Source organism: Ammodytes marinus (assembly GCF_949987685.1).
Source record: "Ammodytes marinus genome assembly, contig: scaffold_60, whole genome shotgun sequence".
Classification (NCBI taxonomy): domain Eukaryota; kingdom Metazoa; phylum Chordata; class Actinopteri; order Uranoscopiformes; family Ammodytidae; genus Ammodytes; species Ammodytes marinus.
Genome location: NW_027648594.1, coordinates 191642 through 211641, shown reverse-complemented (window position 1 = coordinate 211641; position 20000 = coordinate 191642). Strand labels below are relative to the sequence as shown.

The 20000-nt window shown below is 41.0% G+C and overlaps 2 protein-coding genes across 2 annotated transcripts in view; one reads left to right on the top strand and one right to left on the bottom strand.

The window, feature by feature from the left end:
* Positions 1-8964, top strand: part of rcor3 (REST corepressor 3) — a 15612-nt gene extending 6648 nt beyond the window's left edge. The window contains exons 7-13 of the mRNA XM_080054192.1: positions 1375-1453; positions 4103-4294; positions 5026-5103; positions 5620-5677; positions 6481-6548; positions 6845-7012; positions 7601-8964. Of these exons, the coding sequence (XP_079910318.1) occupies positions 1375-1453; positions 4103-4294; positions 5026-5103; positions 5620-5677; positions 6481-6548; positions 6845-7012; positions 7601-7924 (967 nt within the window). The 3' untranslated portion in view covers positions 7925-8964. The remainder of the gene's footprint in view (positions 1-1374; positions 1454-4102; positions 4295-5025; positions 5104-5619; positions 5678-6480; positions 6549-6844; positions 7013-7600) is intronic.
* A 387-nt stretch (positions 8965-9351) lies between these two features.
* The window catches only part of LOC307270297 (uncharacterized protein), a gene marked incomplete at its 5' end in the record, with an annotated part of 104074 nt that continues 93425 nt past the window's right edge, over positions 9352-20000 (bottom strand). The window contains 4 exons of the mRNA XM_080054185.1: positions 9352-11095; positions 11627-11794; positions 16922-17089; positions 19061-19228. Coding sequence (XP_079910311.1) covers positions 10825-11095; positions 11627-11794; positions 16922-17089; positions 19061-19228 — 775 coding nt within the window. The 3' untranslated portion in view covers positions 9352-10824. The remainder of the gene's footprint in view (positions 11096-11626; positions 11795-16921; positions 17090-19060; positions 19229-20000) is intronic.

The following is a 20000-nucleotide window of genomic DNA, read 5'->3' as shown; positions in this document are numbered from 1 at the left end:
TGCGCTCCTCCATCTCTCGTTTGAGGATGCCCCAAAGATGCTCAATAGGGTTTAAGACTGGAGACATGCTTGGCCAGTCCATAACCTTTACCCTCAGCTTCTTTAGCAAGCCAGTGGTCGTTCGGAGGGGTGTTTGGGGTCGTTATCATGTTGCAGTACTGCCCTGCGGCCCAGTTTATGAAGGGAGGGGATCATGCTCTGCTTCAGTATGTCACAGTACATGTTAGAATTCAATGAACTGTAGATCCCCAGTGCTGACAGCACTCATGCAGCCCCAGACCATGACACTCCAACCACCATGCTTGACTCTAGGCAAGACACACTTGTCTTTGTACTCCTCACCTGGTTGCCGCTCCACACTCTTAACACCATCTGAACCAAATAAATGTATTTTGGTCTCATCAGACCACAGGACATGGTTGCAGTAATCCATGTCCGTAGTCTGTTTGTCTTCAGCAAACTTTTTGTGGGGTTTCTTGTGCATCATCTTTAGAATAGGCTTCCTTCTGGGACAACAGCCATGCAGACCAGTATGATGCAGAGTGCGGCGTATGGTCTGAGCACTGACAGGTTGACCCCCCCACCCCTTCAAGCCCTTCAGCAATGCTGGCAGCACTCATACGTCTATTTTCCAAAGCCAACCTCTGTGTACGACGCTGACCATGTGCACTCAACCTTCGTAAACTGGGCCGCAGAGTGGTATTGCAACATGATAACGACCCCAAACACACCTCCAAGATGACCAGTGGCTTGCTAAAAAAGCTGAGGGTAAAGGTTATGGCCTGGCCAAGCATGTCTCCAGACTTAAACCCTATTGAGCATCTTTGGGCCATCCTAAAACGGGAGATGGAGGAGCGCAAGGACTCTAATATCCACCAGCTCCTTGATGTCGTCATGAATGGGTAGAAGAGGGTTCCAGTTGCAACCTGTGAAGCTCTAGTGAACTACATGCCCAAGAGGGTTAAGGTAGTGCTGGAAAATAACGGTGGCAAAACAAAATATTTACACTTTGGGCCCAATTTGTAAATTTTTTCTAAGGGGTGTACTCACTTTTGTTGCCAGCAGTTTAGACATTAATGGCTGTGTGTCGAGTTCTTTTGAGGGGACAGTAAATTTACACTGTTATACAAGCTGTACACTGACTACTTTACATTGTATCAAAGTGTCATTTATTCAGTGTTGTCCCATGGAAAGATATAATGAAATATTTGAAGAAATGTGAGGGGTGTACTCACTTTTGTGAGATACTGTAGATAGATAGATAGATAGATAGATAGATAGTTTACAGGGGATTTAGAAAATGATTATTCAAAAGAAAGTTTTTAAACTTTGTGTGTCTGTGTTTGTGTGTGTGTCTGTGTGTTGTTGCCGTAGCGATGAGGAGATGGAGGAAGCTCATCCCGTTGAAACGAATGACAGCGACTACGACCCCAACAAGGAAACCAAGAAAGAGGTAAAAACACACACACACACACACACGCGCACACACACACACACACACACACACACACACACACTGTACACAAACACACACCCATATACACACACACACACACAGACTAGAATCCAGCCCGGGTCGTTCTCTGCATGTCATTCCCCTCTCTGACCCATTTCATCTCTGTCTTTGCACTATCAATAAAGCATTGAAAATGCCAAAAAATTAATTCAATATCAATCACATTTTAATCCATGAATGATAGCCTACGTGTCTCTTTCTATAACCCATGTCTTACTGTATGTCCTGTAGCTACACACTGTCAAATAAGGCTTGAAAAATGCCAACACACACACACACACACACACACACACACACACACACACACACACACTGTACACACACACACACACACACAGTGTGGTGCCTGTACAAATTTTGTTTTCACTTCTCTGACACACACAAATTCGCATAGTATTTTATTTTAAGAAAAAAAAGAAAAATGTAATCAATAAATAATAGCCTACCTGTCGCATTGTATATCTTAGCCTGCAGTCGAGCCAGTGTTGCCTGGTGTCATTAAAAGCTTGAAAAATTCCCTTAAAGGCCCTGGCAACCCAGAGACCTAAATATATGACATTAATATTGTGTTTCTCTACAAGCTGTTTACAGTTATCCAATAAAAAATTTATTTTCATAAATATTATAACATTTCGTCTAAAAAACTGCTTTTTTGCTGTCTAGAACATTTTGCAGGGCGGTGTGGGCGTGGCCAATAACGTTCTGTAAGGGAACGTTCTCTCACTCACGGTGCTGAGCAGGTTTAGCCCAGTCCAGACCAAAGATTCACCACACAATGAAACGCAAACTTGAAAATGTTGCAAATGCTCAATGAGCCTGACTGGCAGTTCACACTGCTGCACGGGCTGCGACGGTAGCTGGTTTCCCTAGCAACGGTGAATGCTTTGGCACAGCTGAGAGCGCAGCTCAGAATCACTTGCATCCTGCTAGAAAGTAACTTATTATTATTAGCCTATATAGGTTTGCAATTAGTTGTAGGATATTTTTTCCCACTACAACCGCAACCTGTTTAATTGAAACAAGTGTCTGTGTCACAATGAAAATATATAAAAATATCTCTGTCTCATATTTAGGCTATTGTTAGACTATCTCTTATTAGTTTATTTCCCATTTAACTTGCAAAAAATCCCCTATCTTATTTTAGGCATATGCATTTTTAAAATCAGATTTTTCTGTGGATAGGAGTGGGAATAGAGAGAGAGAGAGAAAACGGAGTCTGATTATGTTTCTCATCACGTGAGCTGATGCGATATAGCCTACGGTTCAACAGTGTGGAGACCCGCTGTTGAAGTACGCTACAGGCATAGCCGCGGAAACATATTCTCAGAAGGGAGTGCTGACAAAAAAGAAGCTCTGCCTGCACTTAAATAATAACTCGCTACATTGATAAAAAAAATGTCGGGTCGTTTTATATTTGGGGTCTAATATTCAGCGTCCAGTTATGGACTGACCGTTACCAGAGCGATCATTCAGCTTCAGGGCTTGTGTCCAACTTGTTTTTTATTTTTTCGGGTGGAGCACGAGCTGCGCACTCAGATGCGGCCGGACAGAGGTGTGTGCGCTTTGATAGAGAACGAAGTGAGCAGCACTGAATTCAAAGCCTCGACTCATTATGTTGTGAGTCGACGTGTCAGAGGCATGAATCGGCGCAGTCAGTTATAGAGACATGTCTCTGTGTATCAGGGCTCGGGACATGCAATCGGCTCGTGAAAGCATGTCCCCTCTATAACGTCAACGTACAGGAATCCCCGGTGATCATTTAGTCTTAAACCACATAGTTTTTCTGCACGGCGGCTCGGCGAGGGCTCACTGTGAACGTCACCATCACAGTGTTTCACCGGGGTGCGCGCTGCTTCGCTCAGACGGGGCTTTGAGTGTAGGCTCAGGCGCAAAGAGACTGTCTGTATCACTTGCGCGGCACCAGAGAGATGGCATAGAATTGTTTTTATAGTCTTTAAGAATCGCGTGACGTGTGAAAACAAAACTCCAAGCCAAAATTCGAATTTGAAATTTTCTAACGAGAAGTCCAATGTATGTTGGAGTGGAGATGCGTGTGAAAACGGCTTGTCATGCGACATTCGAATCAGGATTTTTCAAATGCTCGACCAACTGACATGGAAGTATGTTTGCGGGGGGTTGGCAGCTATTCCTAAAACCTTTCATATACATATTAGCACTGATTTTACCACCCAAATAACATAGTTACAAGGATTTAGTGGATTTGGGTTGCCAGGGCCTTTAACTTTAAAATAAATAAATACAATAATTTATTTTTTTAAATTAGCAATGAATAACCCATGTCTCTCTGTCTGTCCCTTAGACTAACCCATGTCTCTCTGTCTGTCCCTTAGAATAACCCATGTCTCTCTGTCTGTCCCTTAGAATAACCCATGTCTCTCTGTCTGTCCCTGTAGCCTACCAGTCTCATTATATAACCCATGTCTCTCTGCCTCTCTGTCTGTCCCTTAGACTAACACATGTCTCTCTGTCTCTCTGTCTGTCCCTTAGAATAACCCATGTCTGTCTGTCTCTCTGTCTGTCCCTTAGAATAACCCATGTCTGTCTGTCTCTCTGTCTGTCCCGTAGCCCCCAGTAGAGCCCGTGCTGGCGGGTGTGAAGCTGTCTGTGGGCCGTCGGCACCACCAGAGGTCTCGGGCTCGTCCGCCCAAAGGAATGTTCCTCACACAGGAAGACGTGGTGGCCGTGTCCGTTAGCGCCACCGCGGCTAACTCTCTGCTACGCACTCTGGACATGGAACTGGTGTCACTCAAGAGACAGGTATGAATACAGAGAGAGAGACAGAGAGAGAGAGAGAGAGAGAGAGAGAGAGACAGAGAGAGAGAGAGAGAGAGAGAGAGAGAGAGAGAGAGAGAGAGAGAGAGAGAGAGGCAGGCAGGCAGGCAGGCAGACGGGTATATAGACAGATAGACAAGCAAGCACGCATGAACGCACAGACAGACGCGCACGCACGTTCACTCACTCACTCACTCACATTATATTCTTATACTATTAATATTACTACTATGTGCAATCTCATTGATCACATACACAGCATATTCAAAAATTATCTTAAAAAATGACTGTCAAAATCAGTGAATATCTCCTCATGATCCACTACCTGTCTGTATGTTTGTGCTGAAAAAAAAGGCCATGGTTAATACACAGCCTAGGCTCTGTAAACTGGCATGTAAACAAAGGGTGCCACCATAACTAGCAACATGGCAGTTTACAGAGCCTAGGCTGTGTATGAATACTGGATTTTCTTTCCAGCACACACAGTATAGACAGGTAGCAGGTCAAAAAGTCAACTGTATTGTAAATTCTTATACATGCAAGACATGTTAACATCTAAGTTTGGCTATGTCTTGATGTGTTGTGCCTGTGTCTGTCTGCCTGTGTGTGTGTGTGTGTGTGTGTGTCTGTCTGACTGTGTGCTATGTCTTGATGTGTGTGCCTGTGTCTGTCTGCCTGTGTGTGTCTGTCTGTCTGTGTGTCTGTGGTGCGTTCAGGTGCAGAACGCCAAACAGATGAACAGCGGAATGAAACACACGCTGGAGGCCGGCATCGAGGACCTGAGACTTCCAGAGGTAAATACACTGAAGCTCATCTTTCTCTATAATTACTCTCTTTTTTTAAATGTTTTATATATATTTATTTAATTTTAATATTATTTTTTTATTTTAATATTCTATTTCATTTTATAACTTTTATTTTATTTTATATTTTTTTTAAATATTTTTTATTTTATCTTAAAAATAATTTTTGTCGTTTTTTTGAAATTTAATTAAAAAAAAACGTCATTTGGTCAGTGTAGAAAACATGCCCACCATCTCTACCATTGTGTCCTTGAGCAAAAGACACTTATCCCCAAGCTCCAGGGGCGCTGTACTATGGCTGACCCTGCGTGAGGACCCCCTCTAGAGTGTGGGAACTTGAGAGGGGAGATGAGAAAAGATGAATTTCAATAAATGTATTCAATGTGTGTGTGTGTGTGTGTGTGTGTGTGTGTGTATCTTGAGAGGGGATAGGAGAAAAGATGAATTTCAATGCAGCCTTGAGTTAATTGACTAAATTGAATATGTTCTAACTGTGTGTGTTTGTAGTCTAACCAGAAGGTAAACGCTCGCTGGACCACAGACGAACAGCTGTTGGCCGTTCAAGGTGAGACACAGAAGATTCTTAAATACCTTCCTGTATTGAACTCTGGGATCCTATGTATTATAAATGTGAAATGTGAAAATCGGTTCATCCTAGCCTGAGAAAAGGCAGAAAGAGTGTTTTATGGTCTCACTGTCTAACCCTACATTTTACGAATGTGACATCACTTCAATAAAGATGTAGGGTTAGGATTAACAGGACAGCTGGGCCAAGGGAAGACTGAGGGAAGAAAAACCTCATTCATTACAGTATGATAGTGAGCCAGCTGTTGTTCCTGGGTGAGCGTATACCCATTAAGAAAAAACTATATAAAAATAGCATTCTTTGCACTGATGGTCTCGTTTGCTGTTACATGTCATTTATGATCATCAGAGGAGAAATGAGACTGTTTCAGAAATATTTTTAAAGTTCCTCATAGAGACTTGAAGTACACATTTCTGATACTTCTGCTTTACTTGGCTATTATCTTTTCATGTTACTTTATACTTTTACTCCACAACATTTATCTTATCTATCGCTACTGACTATTTTGTCAATAAAGCAATTCCAGTCGCACTTAAAATTGTAATGAAATCGAGATCTGGCCATTAAAAATATCATGTTATGATATTTTTGCTATATCACCCACCCCTATTTTAAATCTTCTGTAAACCCGAATCCACCAAATCCTTCTAACTCTGTAATGTGTGGAGTTAGTTGCATGATAGTAAAGCATCTGAAAATAGTTAGGCATATTTATAAAGTGATTTATCATTGTCTAATAAAGTAACTTAACTTAACTGTGATGTATTCTTTTTCTTCTTCAGGGGTTCGGAAATACGGGAAAGATTTCCAGGCGATCGCCGACGTCATCGGCAACAAGACGGTGGGACAGGTGAGGAACTTATTTTAAATACTTTCTTTTTATGAATGAACAAGAAAAAGGACCGACAGCTGGCTTAGTTGCCGCTTTTGTCCAAAGGGGGTGCAAGAGTTCACAAAAACTAAAAGTTCCTCGGAGCACCTTTAAACTTCTCTGCTTTCCCTGAAATCCCTGACAGACACACACACACACACACACACACACACACACACACACACACACACACACACACACACACACACAACACAACTAAAAAGTATTTAAAAAAAAAACTTTCCCTGAAATGGTATATCGTAATTTCTTTTCAGGTGAAGAATTTCTTTGTGAACTACCGGCGGCGTTTCAACCTGGACGAGGTGTTGACGGAGTGGGAGGCGGAGCGAGGGACGCAGCCGGCCGGGGGAGACAGCGCCGCCAGTGGCTCGGAGGGGAAACGCACCCCGTCAGGGAAAAGCACCGACGAGGAGGATGAAGAGGTAGGTCTAATTAATAACTGTGTGTGTGTGTGTGTGTGTGTGTGTGTGTGTGTGTGTGTGTGTGTGTGTGTGTGTGTGTGTGTGTGTGTGTGTGTGTGTGTGTGTGTGTGTGTGTGTCTGTCTGTCTGTCTGTGCTGAAAAACAGTGTAAGTACACAGCCTAGGCTCTGTAAACCGGTGTGTTGCTATTTATACGGTTGGCCCTTTTTATTGGAGCAAAGATGAAGAGGGCAAAGAGGTTTGACATAGAACTACGTATGAGCAATATCTTAAAGCCCTACTTCACCAGTGGCAAAATGAAGGTGTATTGAACTCTGAGATCCTATGTAGTATAAATCTGCAAACATTTTAGAAATTGGTTCATCCTAATCTGAGAAAAGGCAGACAGAGTGTCACACACAGGGAGACACACACACACACACACACACACACACACACACACACACACACACACACACACACACACACACACACACACACACACACACACACACACACACACACACACACACACACACACTTTTGTGTATCTTATTGTTAAGTGTTACCATTAAAGTTAACCTATTTTTCCTGCCTTGTTTCTTTCCAGAGTCATGCGACCTCTCCGGCGGGGGGTTCTCAGGTTGCCGTGACGGCCGGCTGTTCCCTCCCGCAGCCTCCACCCCCCCTGCTGCGCCCGTCGCTACCGGCAACGCCCTCACTGCACCGCCAACCGCCGCCGCTGCAGCAGCAAGCTAGGTTCCTGCAGCCGCGAGCCGCGCTAACCCTGCAGCCGCCACCGCTAATCAGGCCTTCAACACACAACAACACAATGCCGCCAAGGCTCAACCCCCGGCCTACACTTCCCATGAGCCTTAGCGGTAACCACACAGACAACCAATCAGAGCCAGCCCCCTCTTCCTCACTACACTAAGTAACTAACTAACTAAACGGAAAAAATTAATTAATGTATATGTCTCGTTTTCCACTGTATGGTTTGGTTTGGTACGGTAAAACTAGATCTGAACTAATGACGTAATAACGTTTTGCCCATAGTTTAATAAGTTGTTACATTAATGGCTTGGCTTTTATTTTTAAAACGATAATGATCTCTCAGTACTATCAATTTACCAACCTAACAGCAACCTATAAATGAATAGGTTCACGTTGTGGCTGAAATTAACATGGCAGCCTTGAGGGGGCGCTAGCGAGACTAAAGTCATGTTTATTTTAGTCATACCGGCCAAATTCGCAAACCACACATTTTTGAGCACGACTAGAAAAGCGCGATTCAAGTCCATCAACCGTTTGACAAGAAAAGTTTCACATTATAAAAAAAAAATGTATTACATCAATTTGCTGCCAACTGAAAGTTCCTCGGAGCACCTTTAAATAGTGGAGAAATGTACAGTCATCCACAGGTGGTGGGTTAACTGTTGTCGTGTACATTTTAAACTCTGTTTTGTGTCCGTCCATTCATCTTTGAGAGAACACTATAGAGCTAAAGTCTTTCAGTTAGTGTGTAAAAGTTTGGATAATGTGTTCTGTAGAAATATACAAAATTGAATCTTTTTAATTGTTCTTTAATATGTTGTCGGGTCACATTTTTTTTCTCCATATTTTAAAGTTTAATTTAGAATCTTTCATTATTTATTCTCCATCTCCGTCTTCCTGGTGCTAAAACGTTTTGGACTCGTGTTTAAAAAAAAGAAAAAGAAAATTAAAAAAAAATCAGTTTTACATTTTTTTTGTGTATATTATTGCCTTTAAAAAAATCCATAAATAATAACTTTTATTTTTTATTTTTAAGAGAAAGAAATGTAACATTGTGAAAGTGCTCTTAATGCTTCTTGGATAAAACCTGCATCGTTATGTTAACTGGAATTATGAATAATAAAATGTTTTGGGTTTCAGTAAACGTTGTAAAATATAAAATATTGCTGTTGACGAAGTTGCTCTGTCGCTGTCATTAAAACCTACATTTGTACCATCGCACTGTGTCTGTTTTCAAGTTAATGCAAATCATTTTAAAGGGCACTGTGTGTGTGTGTGTGTGTGTGTGTGTGTCTCTGTGTGTGTGTGTGTGTGTGTGTGTGTGTGTGTGTGTGTGTGTGTGTGTGTGTGTGTGGGTGTCTCTGTGTGTGTGTGTGTGTGTGATTGTGTGTGTGTGTGAAAAACTAAAAATCTTCCCCAAAAATAAAATCTTCCTTAAGAACAAAAATGTTCCTAAAAAAAAAATTAATAGATCACTTAGTTTGGTGTTACATACTTCAGAAGATATGCAGCGTATCTGCATCGGTATTGATTTAGGGCTGAACAGGTATCAATGAAACATGGAGACAACTCAGGGTTTAATCAGGAAAAAATTAAGTATTTTATTAAATTAAATAAAACTCGTCTGGTTCCTTCATTTTTACACTCTTAACTGTGGGATAACAAACATGTGAGACCAGTCCAGGCGCCGCCCCTTTCCTAAATTACTCAGACTATTTCTGGCATTGTGTGAACACGCGGAGAATCTCATGCTGCATGTGGGAACAGGCAGATTACATGTAATAACATAATTATTAATTAATTACAGATTATATGTTCATGTGTGAAAGAGGTTTATGTGACGTTTATACTCCACAGACTCTGACTATCTAATTTACTTAAGTGTTTAAAATATTTACCTGTTCATGCAAAATATGTGGAGAATCAATAATAGAACGCTCAATAACAATAATTTCAAATTAAATAAGGTTGCTTTAATTTACGATTTATTTTTTATGTGCTGTAGCGTAACTTTGTGACAGGAGTCCGCTGTGGTAAAGTTTTGTACAGATTTGGTACGATAATAAAACGACAACAAGATCATTTACAGTTAACATCCTTTACCCTGCACAGAGCCAAGCTTCCACCAGACAGAAGAATAAACACATGACAAACTGTTTAAAAATCGAACAGATCATTTTGTTTCAGCTAAATATAATCAAAGAGGCAAAAGTGTGTGAATCATCACCTAAATCTGCAGCTCCCCCTCGAATTGTTAAAAGCTTAATTATTAATTTAAATGTATTGAACATTTTCTGGTATAAATCCTTCTCGGCAGAATCCACAAAACAACAAAAACAAAAGAAAAAGCACAATAGTTATTAAAAATTTCACAAATAATCACAAATCTGCTTTATAATTGCAGAGAGAGAATTTATCAAATCTACTTTTCTCTCGGCTTATTGTTTATCCTGGTTGACTCTCACGGCTCTCATGCTCTCTGTTCACAAACTGCTCAGCAAACAACAACATTATTTACAGTGAACTTCCTTCATGTTGCTGAAGAATAAAACCATGATTTCAAAAGCATGAATATCGAACATTACATTTGAAAAACTACAGAAGATTTAAAAGGCCATATTACCTGTGCCTATCAATTATTTACATTAAATCCTCATTGATATTTGTGTAATAACAATGTATAAAATGGCGGTATAAAAAACAACGTGACAGTGTGTGTTCAACTTGAAAAGTCAAAGCTCTGTTCAGCACTTATTAGTAGTCTTACTTCTGAACTCATTCTAAAATGAAATATATGACAAAATCCTGCATATTAATCCAGTGGTTGGTCCGTTCGCTTTCACACAAATGAGTCAGAATCTGTCTTCACATGGACCCTTTGATACCACTGGTCCTGGTCGGTTATTTGGTCTGTACTAGAGTCCAAATGACAGCTTTTACATCAGCTCAAACAAACCGCACTCACTAGTCAAATGTTTCACATGAACGCCCCCTCAGAAAATTGATTGATAAAATCTGTTGTATTTAGAAGAAATATATAAATGTTAATCATTGTCCAGTTCAGTCTGTGTTAGTGTCACTCAGGCTTTTTGCAAAGTCACTGTCTGGGAAAAGGGTCTGAGTGTCTGAAATATGTTCACTGATTGGTCCACCATCAGTCACCATCAGTTTCTGCAGTTTGTAACGGGAGTCCTCCTTCAGATCAGTCAGCAGATTCACACCTGATTCTCCTAGATCACTCCAGGTCAGCACAAGCTCTGTGAGGAATGAAGGGTTTGACCTCAGAGCCGAGGCCAGAAACTCACAGTCTCTCTCTGTGCAGCCTGACAACCTGAAAGAGAAAATCATTGTTTTAACCACAGTAACAGAAAACTTTACCTTTATTCTGCTGTCAGGTATCTGTTAAAATCACATACAACAATATCTCAAAGATATGTTTAGTCTGTTATTCTTGTTTATTGTTCTTTTGTTTCTTGGAGTTAAACCCAAAGGCTCCATCTTATGCTATGGCCTGGAGGGGGCACTGCACTGGTTGCGATTAAAGAGTGGAATAATCTGTGTCCTTCCCTATTACCTGCCTTAATTCATTAAATGTACAAATCAAAAGCTTTGACAGCAACTAAAACTCTTTCCATATGTGAAGTCTGCTGTATAAACAGGCATTACAAAAACAGTACAGCACAGTTGCATTTACATTTATTTATATGAGAAGCTATATATATTATATTAGAGTAAGTTTAAATTATAACTACAGCCATACAAAACTGCAATAATTAACACTTGTCCCTAAATATGTGGCAGGTGTGTTGCACGGCAGTATCTTCTACACTTTTCAGAGTGTGATAATGGCCACAATACTCACTTCAGTGTCTTCAGTCGACAAACTGCCAAGAACTCAGAAAGGTTTCTGACACCAGCGTCTCCGAAGAAATTTCCTGTCAGATCCAGAACCCTCATGTGAGCGGGGTTTGACTTCAGACTGGAAGCCAGTGCAGCACAGCCTCTCACTGTAAACCCACAGTAAGCCAGTCTGTTGGAGAAAACAGGTTTAACTTTAGGTGGTAACCAAGCCCCAACCACAGCGAGTTCTACCAGCATCCAATGCAGAAGTGACACAAATTGCAGTTCACCGAGCGGCCACTAATGGCAGGTTTCAAAACAGAGCCTATTTCTCATTGACTTCCATGTTAAATAGGCCTTTTTCACAGCATTTAAGGCCAGGTACAAAAAAACATTCTAGTCTGTATGTTTAGTTCATATCTCCATGACAACACTGAGGGTGGTGATTTTTTTCTCTAGCAGGCTAGTTTTTATTCTATTGGAGGTTAAAATGTATGAATAATTAGGGGCGCAGTCTCTTGAGTAACATATAGCCGCTCGTCTGCCTTCACTTTGCCTCGGAGGTATACGTCAGCTAGATGGGCATATCTCCCTCCCCCCGACGTCACATCAATGATGTCGGTAAGAGGAAATGAGGCGTAGTAAAAATCTGACAAGATGGCGACGCGCATAGGCCAGGACGATTGGATGCTGTTGGAATAACTGAGGTCAGCCCGGATGCTTCATCCATTTTATATACTATCTATGGTGGTAACATGTAGTAGCAGCTACTGATCCGGACCTCTGACCCAGTGACAGTGACTTACAAACTCTGGGTCGGGAATAAGACGAGATAACTCTGATGTCATTCAAACTAGGGATGCCGAAAAATGGCAAAATAAGTCATTTTCTGTTTTGGCCCTAAACAGTTAAAAGGCAGAATAAAATTATCGAAAATTGACAAACTAAATGACAATAAAGAAATATTTTTTTAAGGCTACAATCACCTCCTAAGCATGGACATTAGGGGTGTGAACGTTTACAAAAATGTCTAACTGTGTACACGACGGATTTTTTTTCGTGTACACGGTTAACCGTGACGTCATTGTCCTCGTGCGCCCGCCGTCTTGAAGGCGCGCGCATACACACACACACACACACATACGCGTTCGTTCGCCTGTAAACACACAGTTGACATGAACTACGCTCGTTTACACACCTCTTATAATAGGTCCATGGCACACACACACACACACACACACACACACACACACACACACACACACACACACACACACACACACACAAGTTCGCCTGTCATGTGCGCCGTCATTATCGCCCTTCATTAATTTCCTGATTAATATAGCCTCTCGCACAAATTTCTACATGTCCACGTTTATGCAGGTTGAACAGGTGTTATAAAGTTCGGGCTACTTACAAGCGTAGTTCACGACAACCGAGTAACTTTAATATTTAGGTTATCTTTCATCACTCGTCCGTGGCTGTGAGTCGAGCCCCAGCACGGCGACTCCCCGCGTGTGTGTGTGCGCGCCGATACACACACTCACACAGACACACACTCGCCGAGGGACAGACCGATTAGGCAGACTAGCTTTTATCATCCCCAATTAGTTTATTAGTGATGTAAAATCAATAAATGCGTGTCTCCAGAACATTTTTAAAAACTTTGAAAAAGGGAAAATTAAAAAAAAAAAAAAAAATTAAAATTAAAAACGGTTTTCGTTTATTGATTTTTCCTAAACGGTTATGATTTACTAAACGGTTACACGGTTACACGTGTACACGTGCACACCCCTAATGGACATCGTTTAAAGCCTCTCTTTGTAATGATCATTTGGGCTTTGATGCAAGTTCTGAAGTCTGAACATTACGGTGGGAGCTGTGGTGCAGTTTTTTTAGAGCAACTTAACCTGCACTGCACTGCACTGTTTTTGTAGATTCATCCTCATATAAGTCAAGGTACAAATCAATGAGTGGTTCACAATTACATTCCTTGTAAAATGTTAATTTTACTTTTTACTTAGGTTCTACTGTTTCTTTATTTATTTAAGGTTGCTTTTTAGTTGTAGGCTATGAGGAGAACATTTGGGAGTTCATGTATGCAATGTTGAAATAATTTGCTAAATAAATAAACATAACTGCAAAAGCCTCTTTCGGTATTCGGTTTCGGCCAACTGTTCAATTTTATTTGGTTTTGGTTTCGGCCAAGAATTTTCATTTCGGTGCATCCCTAATTCATTGATACTTTTCTATTATTTTGTTGTATACAACTTGTATTATTGCTTTAATTGCTCATGAGATGATCATAGCTCAAGTTAGGACGTTAAACAGGTCATAATTCAATTTTTACTATCTATTTTATATTGCTGGGAAAACAAGTTTTTCGCCAAAATCTCAAATTTCGTTTTTTCTGTGTTGCATTTGAACACATCAATCATATTACTGAGCCGACCGGACCACATCACATTTGACACTGTTTGCTAGTTTTTTTTTAAAGCTGACTAGCTCTATATCCTGCGGATTTTAACATGGATTTAAAAACTGGATTACTATTTTTAACTGGCGGGACTTTCTACACCGTTACTACCGCTGCTTTGAATGACTGTTGATGCACGCAGTGCCGACTCCGAGCCCGTCTGCACACCATCTGCAGCAGCAGCAGCTGACAGAGTTTTTTGTTGGACTAGATACTGAGTGGAAGGAGTTTTTTTAACCCAAAGACAGTGAAGGTACAACACTTTTATATTAAGCCTACAGTCCAGTATTAAAGTTCCCATATTATCCAAAATGCACTTTTTCATATATATATAAATATTTATCTTAAAGGTGAAGTAAGCGATTTATTTATATTAATATAAGTGTTAAATCGCTCTTTAATCATACAGTGATCAATTATATAGTGTGCGCGTTTCATGAAGCCAATCTCTCATTCAACCAATCAGAAGAGAGAACGCTACAAACCGGCACCCGTTTCACTGCCGGTGAACGCGCAGAGCGACAGATGGGTGAATGTTTATGCGCCTACAATGGCGGAGCAGGTAAAAATCTTTTTTTATCATGTTTTATCACACATATGGATCTGAGATGATGCTAGATAACTCGCTGCTTGAAGACCGCAGTGCATTAATGTGGTGACTTAGGGACGAGCGAGGGGACTGCTAACTGCAGTCACTGACAGGAAGTTAGCTAAACTGACCATTCCGCTTACTGAACCTTTAACCACAGCAGCCTAATAATGCCTTGTTTATAACAAACCATAGGATAGGAAGCAACTTGTGTAGTGATTCCATCGGTGAAACTAAAAGGAATGTCCTCAATGGTTATTTGCCTGTTATTTACCTAGTGTAGCATGTAGCTTCGGGAGTAGCATCCCACTTTTGTCCCTATTACACTAACTTAGCTTTCCCATTGCAGTCTAATAATGCCTCAGTTTTAACATGACAAAGGATGGGAAGCTATTCCTGTAGAAATCAAACTTTGAAGCTAATGTTTTCACTGGTTTTAAATCTTCTGAGTGTTATTTGTAGCCGTTAGCTCCCGACGCAGTAGCATTTTGATTGTGAACATGTAATTTCCATTAGCTTTTGGCTGTCAGCGCATCTGTATGAACATAGCAGGGTTTTTCCTGCATAGAGAAATTTTCGGCGCCCCCCAAAGAGGATTTATCCAGCGCCAAAGGAAAATCACCAGCGCCAAAGTGATAAAATATGAGAATAAATATAGCCATTTAAAACCTTTATAAATTCAGCCCAATTTAAGTCATCCTTTTGAGGGGTAATTTCGATTACTATTACGGCTTCCCTCAATCATGAAAACAAAATAATCGTAGTTAAACTGTCATTGTTCCGCACGCCGGGTCATGCAGGCCTTTAAATGCAGCAAACCCTTTCAGCTGTGAGCTCTGCTCGGCCCCGCCCTCACCTGATAGTTTAGCTTTCAGCTGGTTCAGAGAGTAGGAGGCGCATTGCCGGGTATTTTGAAAAACTTCGGAGGACGGCAGAAAGTAAGCCTTTGGTCGAGAAGAAAGGTAAAACACTTCAGACTCACAACAGACTAAAATAATGTGCAAGATATGTCACATAGGGACATGCGAGTCACGTGACATACGCGACCGCGAGAGAAAGAAAAAAAAGGCATATGCGACCATGTCGGCACCTCAAAACATCCCGACAAATTTGTTAATTCACTTTAAGTCGAATCATAGTGGTCTATGACCAAGCAATAAAGGAACAAAAAAACACAGGAGTTTTAATCTCCTTGACTCCTGCCACCGCAACAGTCAACACTGTACGATTTTACATAATCGAGCAGCCCTACCTTCCTGCAATTTCCATGGTTTAGATCAATTAGAAACAATTACATTATTAAACAGGTAATCATTATTAGTATTTTGACTTCATATCTTTTACTGTTGCACAGTCGCGAACCCAACAAAAAGTCGGTCCGCGTACAAACGCCCCAAAGGTCCATTCTGAGCCAGGAAAAACCCTGCATAGTATTTCATATAGACAAGGATCGGTCATGTCAAACTGTTCAAAGTATGGTAGAGCTCCTGCGTTAGCCATTTCGGTTCTTTACGTGAGGGTAAACACTGTGTTCGCACAGTAACCAATCATGGCAGAGACGGTGGGAGGGCATAGACCGTGGTGGGAGGGCCCAGACAGACTGCAGGCTGCAGACACTAAAATAGGTCATCCTGAGACCAGAGGAAAATCAGGGTATAGAGGCTTGCGACAATAAATTATCTGAACGGGTTTTTCTGCAAACATCTAAAAAAATAAGTATTAGGGACTACTAAGACCATATGAAATTGACAGAAAAGTGCATATTATGAGATCTTTAAGATATGACCAAAATACAAGCTGTGGTCGCTCACACTATAGCTTACCCGCATGCTTATTCGCTCAACTATTGTTCACGCGCGAGAGGCTCGCTGTTTGGCGTGCATTAACCAACCTGTCGGCGGCTGGCTGTAAACAGTGCCGCGCCTACGAGTGACGTATTTATCGCGCGACTCAACAAATTGATGATGTAATTCGTTGCCAACGCTTTTAGTAATCCATTTTTATCAATTTTATTGATTCGGTACTATCGCGAAATTTCGTGCCACGATATTTCGTCACACCCCTAATAGTATAGTATAGCTTGTTAGTTTTGTTTAACGATCCAAATGAAGCAATGCAGTAGAGTAAGTTATTATAACAAAAAGCATTACAAAAATACATCTATCAGTACTTGTACCTATATGCGTAACAGGTGTGTTGCAGGGCAGCATCTTCTACACTTTTCAGAGTGTGATTATGGCCAAAATACTCACATGAGTGTCTCCAGGCGACAAACAGCCAAGAACTCAGAAAGGTTTCTGACACCATCATCTCTGAAGTTATTTTCTGTCAGATCCAGAACCCTCATGTGAGCGGGGTTTGACATCAGACTGGAAACCAGTGCAGCACAGCCACTCTCTCTAAAGCGACAGTAAGCCAGTCTGTTGGAGAAAACAGGTTTAACTTATTAGGTGGTAACTAGGGCTGGCCCGAATACCATTTTACAGGCTTCGAATATTCGTTAGATTTTCCGAGCGTATATTCGAGTAGCCTACACACCATCAAAACCAACATTAATAATCCAAATGTACACCCTGAAACCGAGTGTGTGAGCCGAGACAGTAAGCTGCGTAGTTTGTTGATACTTTAATAACTTTCGAACGGTAATAAAGTCGGAGTTCCTTACTTTTTCCCCGTGGAAGCGAACAGCTGTTGTTCCGTTCCAAATCAGCTGTCCTCTGTCTCTGTGCCATCGTAACCCATACAGGAGCTTTTCAATTCATCCCGGAACATGCATCTTTTCGGGGACTTATAAATCCATACAAAGGTCCAATATTGATAGTCTTTTGTGTCCATATTATATCCATTATTGACCGCGTATTCCCATGATGCAAGCAAGTCAATGTTGGTGATGGGCGATAGCAGCACATACGAACGTAAACAAACAGCTAAGGTAAGCTAACGTTAGCATTACGCCAAGCATTAGGCTACTTTTCCTTCCAAAATCGCGCTAATGTTGTGTTATAGAGTTAAGAGGAACACATATTCTATTCTTCCTCCATCTCTCTCTCCCTACTGCGCTTGGTGCCGCTTTAGTTTGCCTCGCTCTGGTAACATCACGTAACTACAGCTGATATCACCGGTTGTGCTTTGAAAGGTCAGCGGCCAACTAGGTCAAAGTTCAAATAATTCGATAATATATTTTAAATGAAAGTCTAATGTGTATTTTTTTTTAGATATTTCTTTGGCATTTTTATGCTTTATTGATAGTGTAGAGACAGAGTTGAAATGGGGCAGAGAGGGGAGTGACATACAGAGAACGACCGCGGGCTGGAATCGAATCCGGATCCGCTGCTGGCCGAGGCCCATGGGGGGGATGCCCTACCAACTGAGCTAAGGGCGCACCCGTATTTTACAATTGTTGTATAACTTGTGTACCTAATCATTATTTGCTGACAAAATATGTTGCGGTTTGAGGTGCTTTTGCAAATAAAATAAAAATAACATTCCGAATACTGAATTGAGCTCCGAATACTAATTTATCAAACGAATACTCGGATATTCGAATAATTCGGGCCAGCCCTAGTGGTAACACGTAGTGGCATCAACAGACCCTGACCTCTGACCCAGTGGCTGATATTTTAGGCAGTATAAAGAGAACACATAATGTAGTTTAAAGGTGAAGTAAGCGATTTATTTATGTTAATATAAGTGTTAAATCGCTCTTTATTCATACAGTGATCATACATATAGTGTGCGCGTTTCATAAAGCCGATCTCTCAGTCAACCGCTCTGCATGTAATCGTTAAATAAACTTTTCGGGGATCCCACTATTGATAACCAATCAGAAGAGAGAACGCTACAAACCGGCACCCGTCTCACTGACGGTGCACGTGCAGAGCACAGATGGGTGAATGTGTATGCGCCTACAATGTCTGTTCTGATGGTTTTAATCATGTTTTATCACACTTACGGATCTGAGATGATGCTAGATAACTCGCTGCTTGAAGACCGCAGAGCATTGATGTGGTGACGTGGGATGAGGGAGGGGACTGCTAACTGCTGTCAGTGACAGGAAGTTAGCTAAACTAACCATTCCGCTTACTGAACCTTTAAGCATAGTTAATGTTTATTAATGACTTCATCAGCTAAAACTCATCATATTGTGGAGACTGCTGTATAAGCAGATGTGAATGACAATATAGACAGACTTACAGGTTCATTGTGGTTCGTACTTAAAAAATACTATGTATTTAAAATGTCTACTGCTTATAAATGCATAAGCGACTTTTAGTTTGATGATGGCCTGTAGTACCTGAAAACTGTCTCTGCACACCTGAATGTGTGACAGGTGTGTTGCAGGGCAGCATCTTCTTCACTTTTCAGAGTGTGATAACGGCCACAATACTCACTGCAGTGTCTCCAGTCGACAAAGTGCCAAGAACTCAGAAAGGTTTCTGACACCATCATCTCCGAAGGAATTTCTTGTCAGATCCAGAACCCTCATGTGAGCAGGGTTTGACTTCAGACTGGAAACCAGAGCAGCACAGTCACTCTCTGTAAAGTGACATTCAGCCAGTCTGTTGGAGAAAACAGGTTTAACTTATAGGTGGAAACATGTAGTAGCAGCTACAGACCCTGACCTCTGACCCAGGGGCTGAGATGATCAGACATCTGAATCAGGGATGAGACGAGATAACTCTGATGTCATCAAACCAACATGTTCAAAACTGTCCTGACCCAATGACTCCACATCTTTAATAGGAAATAATACAGAAATGGTCCAATACAGATGAACTAGGTTCCGCTTTCATTTAAACTTGATACATGAACAGACCAAACAATGAAGTGTCTTAAGATGCAGTTCCTGTAATGGCCACAATACTACATTTTGTAGATTTTGTTGGCTGGATAAATGTTTGATAAATGAAGAGTTTTATCACAAAATTATAACTTTTAGCAGTGGTTTTTTGTCCATCGCTCCATCTAAATCTAAATACTTTAATTCAACCAACTGGCCACGCTTTAATTATATTGGCTGAAGGTTCCTAAAAAATATGGTGACTCTCTGACCCAATGTAACTAATTGAGCACATTGATGATGACACGTGAACCATTTTCTCCCTACTGCGTTTTTAAGGCTGCTGTATAAACAGATGTGAATAACAATAAAGAAACACTTCATTGAGCTGTATTATAAACTATGTATTTAAAATGTCTACTGCTTATAAACGCTAAAATAGGGGACTTTGATGTTTGATGTTGACTGGATAAATGTACACCTGAATATGTGGCAAGTGTGTTGCAGGGCAGCATCTTCTTCACTTTTCAGAGTGTGATAACGGCCACAAT